At 39.0% G+C, this 15,366-nt stretch overlaps 1 protein-coding gene across 1 annotated transcript in view; it reads right to left on the reverse strand.

The window, feature by feature from the left end:
• ppp3r1a (protein phosphatase 3, regulatory subunit B, alpha a) overlaps positions 1-14,216 on the reverse strand; it is a 29,111-nt gene extending 14,895 nt beyond the window's left edge. The window contains exon 1 of the mRNA XM_085427408.1: positions 13,962-14,216. Coding sequence (XP_085283534.1) covers positions 13,962-13,964 — 3 coding nt within the window. The 5' untranslated portion in view covers positions 13,965-14,216. The remainder of the gene's footprint in view (positions 1-13,961) is intronic.
• Between the last annotated feature and the right edge of the window lie 1,150 nt (positions 14,217-15,366).

The raw sequence follows: 15,366 nt of genomic DNA on the forward strand, positions 1-15,366 counted from the left end.
TTTATTAATAAGAGTATGAAAACTCTTCAGCATATGTGTACTAATTAAAAGTTAGCGCAGCACAGACATGTACAAATACTTTTCTACAAAACAGACTGCTTCCTTGTTGATCAAACAAACAATGTCACCTACGAGGAAAGACAACACACAATAAGGCCACGTGATTTTTGTTAGGTACAGGATTCATTTTCATACCACATTTTATCAGTGACAGTAATAGTGCGGCCAACAGGACATTATTATGCGTTTATATTTGATTTGTGTATTTAATCTAACACAAAGAATTCCAGGAATTCCAGAAAAAAGAAAAAGAAAAAAAGAGATGGAAGCGTAACCGATCTTGCCAGCTCATCTTGCCAAGATCCAGAATCAAGACTGAAAATGAATGGCTTTATTGTTAAATTCAAAGTAATGGATTGTAACCATAGACACTGTAAACGATGTCCTGTAGCCTCTATATTTGAAAAGTGAAGTCAACTCAAAATTTGCTTAAGCTTACAGTCTTTTTTTTGAAGAGCAGCAGGAGGCCACGGCACTGGCAAAATCCCTTCTCGTTGTACATTAGTCCATAAACATAACATTCCTCAGCTGTTTAAAACATGAAGTTAATTTAGTAAATTATAGTCAGTGCTATTAGACCCAGAGTCAACAACAACAACAACAATCTTTATTTATAGAGCACATTTAAAAGCCTTGGGCATACCAAAGTGCTTTACATAAAACAATAAAAGGTTCAAACATTGATAACGGATAAAAAAATAAAAAATAACGAGTTATGTTCATAGATAAAAGCTACCAATAAGAATGACTACAGCACATGGGTAATAGCAAGATAAAAGCTGTACCACCATAATAAAAGACACCAATAGAAAGATAGGAGGGAATTAATACAAGAGGTCAATAGGTCACAGCAACCAAACAAACAAACAAACAAACCAGCAATTAAAAGGTGGAGAAGGCAAGTTTAAAAAGATATGTTTTAAGCTGTGATTTAAAAGAATGAATAGAATCAGATGCCCGGATGCCAATCGGGAGATTGTTCCACAGCACAGGTGCAACAAGAGCAAACGATCGATCACCTCTAGTCTTAAGTCGAGATCTGGGCTGAGCCAGCAGTAACTGTGACGATGACCTTAAAGCCCTAGCAGGAGCATAAGGGTTTAAAAGGTCCTTAAGGTAGCTGGGTGCAGTGTTGTTAGTAATTTTAAAAGTAAACAACAAAATTTTAAATTGAATACGATATTTGACAGGCAACCAGTGCAGATCGGCAAGGACAGGAGTAATGTGGGCAAACTTGCTGGTTTTGGTTAGAATGCGAGCTGCAGCATTCTGAACTGTCTGTAATCTATGTAAAAGGGAAGAGTGGAGACCACAATAAAGTGAATTACAATAGTCTAGCCTCGACGTTACAAAGGCGTGGATGAGCTTTTCGAGATCTTTATGCGGGATATAGCGCCTAGCCTTAGAGATAAGACGAAGCTGGTAAAAACTAGATCTGACAACAGCAGACACTTGTTTGTCAAGTGAAAAGGAGCTGTCAAATAAGACACCCAGATTCCTGACAGTATCAGAGAGAGAACAACTAAGAAAACCAAAGGCATCCCGGAGTTTGGCACGAAGGGCATTACTACCAAAAATCATAATCTCGGTTTTCTTCTCATTAAGGATAAGAGAATTCGACAACAACCACTTCTTGGCCTCAGACATGCATTCTCGGAGGCTATTCAGAGACAGAGCAAGATCGTCGTTTAGCTCAAAATAGAGCTGGATATCATCTGCATAATAGTGATAAGCAATATGGTATTTCTCAAAGATGGCACTTAAAGGAAGCAAGTATAATGAGAAAAGGGTAGGGCCCAGCACAGATCCCTGGGGGACACCACAGCAAACAGGTACAGCCGAGGAAGAGGATGTAGCCAGATGTACCGTAGAGAGCCGATTGGAGAGATAGGATTTAAACCAATCCAGGGCAGCGCCCTTGATGCCTACAGTGTGCTCAAGTCTCGCTAATAAGATATTATGGTCAACCATGTCAAATGCCGATGATAGATCCAAAAGCACTAAGACTGAGGGGCGTCCATTGTCACACAGAAGTGTTATGGGGGTTCATATGAAGGGGGTGAAATAGTTTAGAGCCTAAAGTCAGAGTTTTCAGTGTTTTCAGTGTCACAAAGAAGAGCTCCGCTTCACCTGGTCATTAGCAGCACAATTATTTTAGTGAGACAGATCCTCAGCAGAGGGAACAGGCTTTATATATTTGAACTTCTTCAAATGTGGTTCAAATATATAAAACCAAATGAAGGGGTGCAATAAAGCTACCTAAGATCACATCGCTATATACAAATGTCTTCAATGCAAACTTTGTGTGTCACTGTACCAAAGGAACTTATGGATGATACAGAAAATGAATAAATATCTTCTACATGTTTTGCATTACAGCTGAAAAGAAAAAAAAATGAACATTTATTACCAGAGAATAATGAAAATAGATTTGGCCAAGAAAGCCTGCGTTAACAAGTTGAGACACACTCTCGTGATACCCGTGATCTTTAACTGTTGTTTAAGATTTTGCTTACCAGATAATGCAAAGAAAGGCATTTCAAACAGTACACCAAAGGCCATGTAAAGTTTTTTGTACACAAATTGCAATCTTTACTATTCTACATTATAGCAAAAACACGACTTAGCACTGAATTTGTAATGTTTAACTGAAGCCCCAAAAAATTATTAAAAAACAAAAAACAAAAACAAAGTCATGAATCACGCACTGCATTAAATATTCAAAAGAACAATGCCATCCAGAAAATCCCGCAGTCCCTGGCTCTTCTGCATGGCAGTGTGTGGCATTGGCTGCAGCCACATGCGCATCCCATCTTATCCAACAGTGAAGTGTCGACTCAGCCCAAATATGATTTCTGGCAGAGAGAACAAATGAGGAGTCTCTGAAGCAGAGAGGTAAGGTTAATCAGTTGGGAACATGCAGCTGACAGCTACACGGCCCACGTTGCCACAAATGTCCTACAGTTCCATCAAAGAAGGCCAAACTCGACCTACAACGCTATGTGATCTTTCTTTTCTGATGGTACCACTCAGTCAGAATCTTTCAAATTCCATGAATAGCAGTAAAAAAATAAATAAAAATAATTCAGTGAGTGGTGGTCCATGTCCTTTCCACTAAAGTCTGACAAAAAAAGAGCAGTAGGGACACTTTCCAGGCAGACCCCACCTCGCCTGTAAAGTGGATGAGAGCAGGTGGCACCAACAGGGGGTGGAGACAAAGAGCTGCAGTAAAGTCGGACTGTTTCCATCAGCTTTTTGTTTCTACAGGAAGTCAAAGAAACACTTCTTTCCTGTGAGATCTGATCCCAACTTAATAAGATTGCCAACAATATAAATGCAAATGCGGTCTCAAACAGTTGAAATTATGAATTTTTATTATGGGTAGTCTATTCAAATGCAAACTAGATCACTACATAAAAAAAATCTAATAATATCTGAAACAATTCAATATTCAATGCCATTTCTGATAGCCAGGACAAAAGTACTGCCACAGCACAGAGGGCGGAAATTCCTAAGTGTAAAAAGATGAACAGAACTAGGCTATATTATGACTTAACAATAAAAAGACAACACTGTGAGTGTGGGGAGGCTGGCCTGTATGGGCACTAAGGTGGTAGTATTAACCCACAACTAGTGTATCAACGCTGTATAAGGTGACCATTAGAACCATTTCATATTCAACATATTAGATTAAAATAAATTTGATTAAAAAAAGATTAAAATAAAATACAGTAGATTCTTTTTAATTCCTATTTCAGAAAATTGTAATGTCTGAATTTGATCTTAGGTACAGAAAAAAAAGCAGTTGTATGAATGTATGTGTGATTGGCTGAATTTTTCTTTTTAAAAAAAGTCCATTTACTATCTTACCATCAGGCAGGAACTGGGCAACATCTATCGTGCCTCGGGACCTTGCAGTCAGTAGAGAACTGTGGCACCTGGCTCTAAAAACTGCAGTTGCCTTGATCTTGTGATGTTATCATCGCCTGTTTCAATGACGCAAGGATGTTTTCCAATAATCTCAGACAGAAATCTAACTACGGCGCACTGTGTGGTAACTGTCAGTGATTCAGCACAAGACATTGACACTGGTAAATGTAATGTAAATGAACTGCCGAAAAGAATCCTACCGTTTTTGATCTTGAGGATACATAGGCATTATTTTTACATCTGACAGCAAAACAGAGCTTTAACTATGCTGAAGCATGAATGTATATTAGATCTCACAATTGGTTGCCAGGACAAATATTAAAGTAGTACTCATATTATTAGCACTACTCATAATTTACTCACATTATTCACATTGATTAGAGAGGAAAAAAACAACAACACACAAACTAGAGCCAGTTATGTCATACACCAGGTTGTTGTTGTGCTGCTGTGTAACAGCAGACTTACCTCACAGAAGTTGAGGTATTTTAAGAGCAGTGAGGAGAAAGAGGTGACACAGGATTAGCCAGGAGAACGCCTTAGCATTTGACACCCTATCAGAGTGGAGTCAGTTATGATTAGAGGTTGACATGGTTTTTCTCTCTGGAACAAGTTGGCAATGGCTGGGTGCTGCCAGTTTAAGGGATTGAATTCCAATGCGTAGCGCATGACTCCACCATTACTGAGGTTGGGTGTCCCATTGCCTGTGTGGCTCTGTAATAGTGACAATGTGATACTTTATTGATCCTGTAGGGAAAAGTCCTTTTGTTTGCTCCCCTATATAGCGCTCACTCAGCTACAGAATAGCATAGCTTTACAGAAATGTGATGACTTGCTTAAAAATTTCAACAGCATTTGAAACTGAAGGCCTTGAGCAAATGTCTTCGAGTTCAAGGACAGGTTCTCAGTGCTTCCTCTACCTGCCATGAGACTTAACAAACAGCTATGACAAAACTAAAGATGATCCAGGTTAAACAGAACAGGTCACTTTTTTGTTCATGGCTTTTAAATCTTGTAAATCTTTTAGAGCCAAATGGACCAAAACGGATTAACAGATAACATTTTTATGTCATTTTTGACATTTAGGAAGCCTCTCTAAAACAAAACAAATAATGAAAAAAGCAGACTTTGTAATAACTACCTCAACAAAATGGTGTGCAAATGTTTGAGGAGCATACTTCTAACTACATCCCTAACAGCCACTCTCAGTTCAGTGTTAGCTATAGGGTCTCTGGAGGTAAATAGACTTACTGCAAAGAAGATTTGGTTTTGAGGATTACAGGTTTACTTACTAAGGCCTACCTCCTGGGGTCAGGAGTAACTCTTGTCATGTCTTCTGTAATAAACCACTTTGGCAGCTCTTGTTCAGCCATAAATACTCATGATGGATACCAGATGGATGAATATAAAAAAAAAAAAAAAATCAGAAAAGGGGAGGGTGATACGTGAAATGAAAAAGCATCTTACATACACAGACCAGAACACAGGCACAAGAGAAAGACTAGTGTTGGCTCATTTATAATGCATGATTCATTCAGAATCAATTAGGCCTCAGCGCACAAAACACATTCTGTATAATGAAGAGCTTGGCATCACGGCCGGTTGAGTCGCAAAGAAATGACCGGCACAAGAATCTGGCCAATTACAGACCCACAGGGCCCAGTAATAACATCAGTGAGTGACGAATTCAATACATGGGCCTAAAGACTTGGAGGACTTTTTTCAGGCTTTGGCAAGATGTGAGAATATATTCTCATAACAAATTGAAACAATAAGAAGGTGCATAGTGAGCGAGAAACTGCATTTCTAATTTACTCTAAAAGGCAGAAAACTTAGTCATATGAAGTCATAAACAGGTGAACAGTACAGCAGAGGTTCCAATGTTTTATTTACTATTGGCCGCCCTCCCTCTATAGATATAAGATCTAAAAATATTTTTTTTTCATTGCTAAATAAAGGATGAATTTTTTGTGTGTGTGCACAGAGCAGAGGAGAAACAGGTGAAGATAATGTTAATGGAGCTGATGACAATTTGTAACTTAAAGTGCAATAAAAGCCAGCCAAGAAATTTAAAAGCAAAAAATGGACCGATGCTGCCCCCCAAAAATCTATGAAATTGAGCCTTGAAAACAGAAGGTGAGGGTGGGCCACAATAAGACAGTCACAAAACTAAAACTGTATGCAGATTTCCACATAGAACCATCTGCAATAAGCCTTTGTGAGGGTTGGGATTTCAAACCTTCTGTCAAAAGGACAGCAGCAGCATGAGGCTGTGACACTAGTCATTCACTTCCCTGCTCAAATGATTGAAAAATAATACTTCTGACAAGAAATCAGTTCCTCGTTTTACATAAATAACAATAAAACAAAATGATATCATTGATACGAAAAACTTTCACATTTTTCTACTGTGATTAAATCAGAGTTGTAACACTCACGTACACACTTGCACTGAGGTGCCCTGAGTGCAGCGAGCCCAATGTAGAACATGCTGGAATGAAGCGATGACTTGCATAAATCCTAAAAATTAATCAACACTGCAGTGTGTGCTCTAGGCAAATTAGCATAGCGTAGAAAATGCAGGAACAAAGCAGAGGCACACATCACTCGCTGAATCCTAACGGTGGTGCATGAGATATTGTGCATAACACCACAAACGTTAGACTAAGAGAAACTGGACCAATCGATACTTCTTGCCTAGGTTGTTTTTAATTTAGATGAAAACATTATCACTCTTAGTTATACATTCATAATGCATAACACTGAAACAGTACAAGCGAAAGACAGTCAATAGTATGCATTAATAATCAGTTATTGCTCGTTAAAGTAACTCCAAATGCAAGAAAAAAAAATCTGAAAATCCTACTGAATACAAGACAATATATGTGAGCTTCTTTCACTGGCTTCTTACGATTCCTTAGGGTAAACTGCACCCTCTCCCTGCTGATGACACTTTCAGCAGATAATGTAATCAGAATTGCTTTGAGTCTTTGGCTTGGCCACCAATGTGAGTCTGAAATCACAGCAGCTATTATCACATTTCAAGTCAACACAAAGGCTGCCCTGAAAATGAATGCTTTCAAGTATTAAAGATCCCTGATTTGGCTTTAATTCTCTGCTTTGAGTATTTATGTATTAGACCTTCGTGGCTAAGGATGAAATCTGGACTGACACTCTACCTAGTGCCCATTTATTTCCCTTTAATTATCGTTAGCTTGCAGGCTACATGTGTATGAGGCAATCCGTTTGCCCAGTACTTAAAGGAAACCCCTTTTTTTCTTTAAATTAACACACCTGCGGTTATGGTTAGGGTAAAGGTTAAGTTTAGCAACACCAATGAGTAAGAAGTTATGTCACCAAGACATAGCCACTAAAGCGTATGCAGACATGGGTGATTAACTATGTATTAATAGACCTCTCTGCATTGAATCATATCTGTTATTAACCTCTGTCTCTCTTCCACAGCATGTCTTTTATCCTGTCTTCCTTCTCTCACCCCAACCGGTCGGAGCAGATGGCCGCCCCTCCCTGAGCCTGGTTCTGCCGGAGGTTTCTTCCTGTTAAAAGGGAGTTTTTCCTTCCCACTGTCGCCAAAGTGCTTGCTCATAGGGGGTCATATGATTGTTGAGTTTTTCTCTGTATCTATGAAGCGCCTTGAGGCAACTTTTGTTGTGATTTGGCGCTATATAAATAAAATTGAATTGAATTAACTAACAAAGTTTCAGTGTAAGAAGTAGTATACCATGATTGCCGCCCTACAAGAAAAACAATAGAGGTCCAGTTCATGCAACGTTACAATGGTCCCCACCCGCGACTGTTCTCTAACACCTTCTCTTTGTTATGGAGCTTAAAGGTCTCAGTACGTTAGGAGTGGGGATGTTGGCTAGATAAAAATATGCAACTGATGTTGTCTTTAAGATCTATGGGAACTTGTGAGAAGCAAAATTACTGTTCACAAAACCAGAACGCTCAAAAGCAAAGAACTGCTATGTGCACTGTGTGGATGTGGACACAGGGAATCAATTAAAACAGCATTCCATGTAAAGGCATCTGTGTGTGTATGGTTTGGTGTGTCTGAATTACGTTTCCACACAATTTAAGTTACTGATCCATTAATCTTGAGGTGGAAAAAGTGTGTTGTGTGTGTGCAGAGCTGTCAGTTTATTTGTTGCGCATTTTCTTTCTGCTCTGCTTATTTGGTTAGTTCAGGGATCACAAGACTCCCCTCCTCCGCACAAATGTGTCTGTAAGTATGAAGCTTACCATATAGCCGAGCTTTGTGATAAACATTACCAAGTCTCACAGCAGAGAGCAGAGCTGAGCTGAGCTGTGCTTTCAGACTGCTTTTTAAATAGACTTCTAACCCTTATTTTTTTAGCCTAACTTTGTACAGCAGGCAAAATCCAGGCTAATAACCAACTGACTGAGAATGATCTCTTAAGAAGAAAAGAAAAACACCCAAAAAACAAAGAAACAAAAAAGAGGCTCAGTTACATAGACCAGAATTAAAATAAACCATTGCTAGTTTGAATCCATTTGTCTGTTTGAAGAGGCACTCAATTATTCTTCTGCTCATCTCCATCATCTCTCACCTTTGTAATCGTGTTTTGCAATATTGTCTTGGTTGCCGTGTTTGCATCTATCCTTGCTTTTATGAGAATGTGTGTGTGTGTTTCTCCATGGATGCGTGTGGCTGTCTGCAAATGTGGTGAGGATCTGTACAAGATTTAGGAGTCAAGTGCAAATATGAAAATAATTACCACAATCTCAGCAGCCTGAAGGAACTCCAGCAGGGCTAATCCTCTCAGCCATTTCTATCCTTGGTTTGGGCCTGTCTTCTGAGGGTTTTGAAAGCCTCATAATTCTATGTAAACTAACAATGCCTAAATCTTCTTATGAATTAACACAGTGGAGATAAAACTACACTGTATTTGCCAAATACTGAAAAACATCTTTCTTTCTTATTTATATTTATTTTTGTAAATCAAGGTGTCAAATAGATGACAAAGCATGGCATGATTAAGGCTAGCTCTGCAATTAGTGAAGAACATCACATCACGCAAAAGTATAATACCTACCAGATAACGGAAAAGTTGCTACCATATAATCGTGAGAGTTATCAGTTTTTTTCATTTGCTCATCACGCCCCATGTACAGACAAAATGCCACACTCTTGGGTTCAAAGCCATAGTGCATACAGTTGATGGGTGACAGGTGGCTACATATATTTTTCATTTACCGTCTGACCTGCCTGGAGTTTCACATAACAAAGCATGTAGTATTAAATGAGATGCAAGGTTATTTCTGGCTACACTGAAGTATGATTCATATATTCTTAGAATTGCTACTGAATGAATAATTTCAAAATCTTAAAAACGTAGCATTTTAGTTTAAACTAACAAATACTACTTCTGTGAGGATTCATTCAGGAGGCAACTCTAGCCTCAACGGTAGCCTCAGCAGGAGTATCAATGCAAGTAAGTTACAAGACCTAAAAGCAAATGATGTTCCTTTTTTATATATTGCAGCAGTTTATTAAGGATTTCAATCATTTTTCTCCATCACATTCGTGAAGAGTAGGTATTGGGGTTAGGCAACCAAAATCATCATTTCAGCCAGCAACAGGAGATTACATTAATGCGCTAAACCTATGGACCACTGCAGGTAAATTGTTTCAGGGCAGATAAAATGCTGAAGACAGTAGCTATTAGTTAATGAAGCCCCATACTGTTGGTTCCATTATTACCACTGACAGTGTGCAAAATATGCTTTTAGAGGTTAATTAAATGTAGTACTTTTGATGCCTTGAATGCTGATGAGGTAAATGTGATTTAAAAATCATCCCCAAAGCCATCAATCAGCTATAGATTCTTGCCAAGAGTAAAGTTATCATACTGACCACCCTCTGTAAGTCAACAAAAAAAAAAAAATCTGACCTTTAAGCTCTATTGAACTGTTTCTAGTACCACAAATCCACTGAGCATCAAGTTCCTACCAATGGTTATAGAGGTAAGTTCTGAATGATAATAAACTTTTCTTTTCACTGTGCACATAGATTTCCAAACAAATAGGTGTTTATTGAAGAAACTGACTAGTTTAGCTTATGCTGGTGACTGCTGGCTCCAGTGCAAGCCATGGATTCTGCAGAGATGCAATGGCCAGTGAGGAGAATAAATCCAGATTGAGTGGGCTGGTTGGAAGTGCTGTGTGGATCACGTAGTGTTGATCATCACTTCTGTTGGTGGTTCACTGTGGCTTTTATCTCTTTTACATTAGCTACAGCTCAATCCTTATGTGGGTGGCGCTTGATTGCTAGGCAGCATATGGTCCCCTTAGCATCAGATCATTCCACTACATGCTTAAGCAACTGCGCGTCCCTGCCCCCAACCTCTCCTTGCGGCTGAGAAGAATACATCTGACAAGCCATAGGTTGCCACAGTGCCTGCAGGACGTGCATGTCCTGACAATCCACGGTCTGATAGTTGAGATTGCTGCAGGGCAAATCTAACAAGGTAAGCATACACAGGAAAAAATGTTTCCTCTGACAAAGTAAAGAACCCCCCAGTTACTGCTGCCCCCAAGTAATGAGATGCTGCTCTTAATAGCTGGTTTTTGTGTGTGATTTATGAATTCCTTTCTATTTACAGATGCAAATTTTCTGCGCTAATTTATGCAGAATTAAAGTCAGGGATGATGTAGGCCCCTTAGAGTTGTTTAGCAATTGTATGAGTAACACTCACTTCTAATAACCCAGTTTCCAAATATCCTCTTTGCAATAATGCAAACATGTTCCTAGGCCCGGGCTGGTGAAGTGTCAGATCAGGAAATTTCATTTATTTCTTTACAATAAAAAAAGAAACAGCAATAACTCTACCAACAGACTGGACAACAGTTCCTTTTATGTACTTGCAAGCAAGGGACTCAAACCACCGCAATCACACCTCTTGTGTTTTCAATGAGAAGAAGAACGAGCAGCAAAACCAGTGAATGAGATGTCTACATACGCACAATGTTGTTTTTGTGGTTTGTTACCTAGACCGCCGCACTACAAATAAAAAACACAAAATAAAAAATTTTGCTGAATAAACATTTTACAAATATCCATGGGCATGATATACACCAGGTGTTTACAATCTTCTTTTTTTTTTTTTTTTTTTAAACACAATTGCGGTCATACAGTCAGGATTATTATAAATGCATGCTTAATTAAACTAAACATGTGCAACACGGTCATATTCAAACCAAAGCTTCTGCATGCAAATGCAATCTATAAACAGCGACTGCTGTTTACAATGATGTGTATAAATGCAGAGTCTCAACATGACAACATGAAAATTGCAGACAAAATGAGAGCAGGAATGACTTCATTGGCTTATACACCGCTCTGAATTCACAGTCATACCAAATCTCTGCTTTTTTCCCTCTTTTTTAAATTACATTAGACACTGGCATCAACATGGTCACAAAGTTTTACTTGGTCACAATAATCCCACCTCTAGTGTTTGACACGAGTAGTTCTCAGTTGTAAAGCTGCAAAAGTGTTGATACCGCCTTGACAAAGTTCTAATGGCGAGATCCTGCTGTCATTATGTGACAAATTGCTTCGAGATTAAGCACTGGCTCCGGACCAACCCTCATACCGCCTTAGTGAAAAGAGATTGTAGAATTGGTGATTTTACATCAGCTAGAATATACAGAAGTGAGGTTTTGCTTCTCTAATCTTGATTATCAGGAAGAATATGCACCTGGTGAGTACATACTACGTCAAGTAGCAATGCAGTGGCAAATGGGAATGTACTTACACAATAGCCTTCCCAAGATTGAATTTTCTAAGTCAATATGCATAACACAGATTAAAGAAGGGGGGAAAAAAAGGTCTAATAATAGCCAAGTCATGACAAACTATCTGACTTTGGTTAACATTTTATAGAAGAAAAAGATAAAGAAAATGTTAACACTGTTTCTAATAACCGTTTACTTTTTAGATGTCATAAGTGTTAGCATGAACTAACATGTTAGCATGTTGTTAGTATAACCCAATTAAGAATTAATATTTTAATTTTTCCTTTTCCAGGCAACAAGAAAACAGGAAATTCTCCCTCCCTAGACAGATTATAAATAAGACCAATAGCTAGTGTTGATGTGGTTGATACTGCTTATTTTATATCATGGGTGAACTGTCAATAAATACGGTCTGCAGTCATTCTGTAGTGTACATGAGGCTTTTGGGACAACATTTGGGTTAGAGGTTATATATGGGGCTTAGCCTTGAATATGCAAAGGTCAGCCTATTTAATGACCAATCACTGCTCTTTATTCCTGGTACTTACCTCAACCTGAAGACGACGAAGCATTTTCAGTTATTGTCCCCAATCTGGATTTTTCAAAGCCATCGAAGGACCCACCTTCATCCCCCTTAGCCTCCTCTTTCCCTATATCAGCCTATGCTTACACAATTTATTTACTTATGTACTACTACTACTACTAATTAACTACTTCTCTTATTAAAATAGGAATTAATTTAATCATTCTTAAGTTTATAATTGCTCTGTAAAGCAGAGGTGTCATACTCACTTTTTTCATGGGCCCAATCTGATCTCAAGTGGGCCAGACCAGTAAAACTATTGCATAATAGCCTGTATGAAAAACACCCCTTTAAATGTCTCCTCTCTTTTATAAGTGCAAAGAACTACAAGCAGCTTCTTCAAATGTTCATTTTTTCACATTCGATGAACCATCAATTGTAAAATGAAGGTGTAATTAAGATAAATACGTAAAAACAAATGAATTTCAACACATCCATTTTACTATATTTGGCAGGTCCAACCGTCATTACATGTACATTACAATTCACAGATCACAGTGGATCTAAAATAGGCACAAAACTCTTACATGTCCAGTTTTTGTAAATAGACAAAAAAAAAAAATAGCATTTTATGCATTTACAATTGTAAAAATTTGGCTATATCTAAAAATACTTCCACTATTTTGCATACATGATTTCTCCTGTGTAGTAATGCTGGCATCACGTCGCCAGACCAAGAACTGCAGTGCATTTTATTGAAATAAAGAGAGTAATTAATGTCTTTGCAAAGCTATCCGGTGGGTGGAATTGGACCCTCTAGTTGGCTGCTTTTGGTCCTCGGGCCACATGTTTAACAACCCTACTGTAAAAAGCATTTGGGTTACAGTTTTTAGAAGCAAGTCATATATATATATATATATATATATATATATATATATATATATATATATATATATATATATATCCCTCGATGTATCCTCGATGTATAGGCACACACGTACACCAAACAATCGTATGAAGTGTGTGTTGCAGGAACAAGCCTGTGGCCTACTATGGAAGCCTCCTCTACAACCACAGGTAGAAATGATACAAATGTAGCCTCGGCCGATTATTGCACTTATCACAGTTTAGTGGCTCAGACGAAACAATGTTGCAACCATCAACACAGCGCCATGCTATCTAGAAAACACACCGAGATGGATGTTATATATTTGAATGCAGTGCGATATAGTAGGAGCAAAGACCTAACATAAGCAGCCGTTACATTTTCCTGTCTGCTGTGTGAAATGTGCCACAAATAGTCGCCAGCCTAGGCTTAATAAGCGTGTATTTTTGTTTCGAAAACTCATTTGCACAGGCCTAGTTGCTAATAAGAGTGTAGGCTATGTCGAGAAGGGATAAAAAATATCTGGGCCACAAGCTGCAGGCTACTGTCAGCCCTGGGGTATTGCACAGAGAGCGCGACAGGGAGCCAAAAGTGGGTGAGAAAAGCGTTTCCTTCTCGCCACAGCTCTACGTTTTTTCGACCGTTCACTCAAAGCGGAACGCTCGCTACGAGCGAGAACCTGTCAAAACTGAGCTATATTCGACACATTAAAGCACAGGCCTGTCCACTGGTGTGTTCACCAGTCGGCGGAGGTTGAAAATAAGAGTCGTTGCTGCTTACCATCTTGCAGGTCGGATGATGAAATCCAAGCGATGTGAACGGAAAAGGAGGTTACAACAGCAGAAGTCAGCAGGCCGCCGAGCTGTGGCGAGAAATACAAGAAAAATACGCTGTAGGTGCTCTCGGCTCTCGTCCTGGCTTTACACCCAGGTTCAGGATCTCTTAACCGTTTCTCTCTCCTTCACCGAGGCTTTCACTGCAGTGGCTGAAGGGAGGGAGACCCGCTGGGAGGGGACAGTAAGCGGAGGAGGAGGTTCGGTTTGACAAGCAGGCGGTGGCGGAGGGGAGGAGAGAAAAGTCGAAGGGGGGGAGGTGCAGCAGTACTGTACATCCGGGAACTGCTGGGTCTATCGATTTATTTATTTATTTGTATTCCTGCTTCGAGTACAAGTTTGTGCACGTGCTCCCCCAACTGGCTTTATGACTGTACTACAAGAAGTGGCCAATCTAGCCTTCGTCTCCTGAACCTCAGTATATCCAAGTTTTACATGGAGTTCATTTTTGCTATAATGCCCTAAAGTGCTTGAATTATTCCTCGGCGATTGTGTTCCATATTGACACGGTAGCTTCACACAGTTGCTGCAGATTCACCTACTGAATCTCCTTGATATGCACCTGCTGTTTCACCACTTGCCAAATGTGCAATACTGGATTGAGAGCTGGTGAGTGTGAAGACCAGATAAGCATACCAAACTTAATTTCACATTAAAAAAAAATAGTCTGAGGTGATTTTACCTTTGTGACATGGTACATTATCATGCTGGAAGCAGCAAGATGTCAAAAGATGGGTACACTGTAGTCATAAAGGGATGGACATGGTCAGCAGTAATACTCAGGTAGAGTGTGGTGTTTAAATAAGGCTTAGTGGTCCTACGGAGCCCAAGGTATCCCAAGAAAATACCCCCTCACATTTACACCACCAATAGTCTGAACCACTTAGACAGAATGGGTCTATGATTTCATGTTGTTTATGCAAAATTCTTCTTTTTGACAATGTGCTTGTTTCTAGATTGTCTTATCCTTGTATTTATCCCCAAACGCCTTAATAAATCACCTATAAACATGACCCAAACAACAGCAATATGTTTTGTGCGAGTATGCACATAATGTGATTCTGCAGTATGGTTTCCTTTGTGTCAGCCATTTTCTTCTGTACTATACTTTTTTCGGAGGATGTGCATGGATTCTTTGTTTGTTCCTAATTCCATTCCATTTTTTAAAAATGTATACAGCGCCAATTCACGACAACATTCACCTCAAGGTCTATTATATTGTAAGGTAAAGACCCTACAGTTTTAGAAAGAAACACCAATAATAACACAAACTTCTATGACGAAGCACTTAGTGACAGTGGGAAAAACACACTGAAAGTGAAAAGAGAAGATTGGAGAAGAAATGCTCCGTC

Source organism: Rhamphochromis longiceps, linkage group LG13, assembly GCF_057381845.1.
Source record: "Rhamphochromis longiceps isolate RC_006_pf linkage group LG13, R_longiceps_female_GT1.1, whole genome shotgun sequence".
Taxonomy (NCBI): domain Eukaryota; kingdom Metazoa; phylum Chordata; class Actinopteri; order Cichliformes; family Cichlidae; genus Rhamphochromis; species Rhamphochromis longiceps.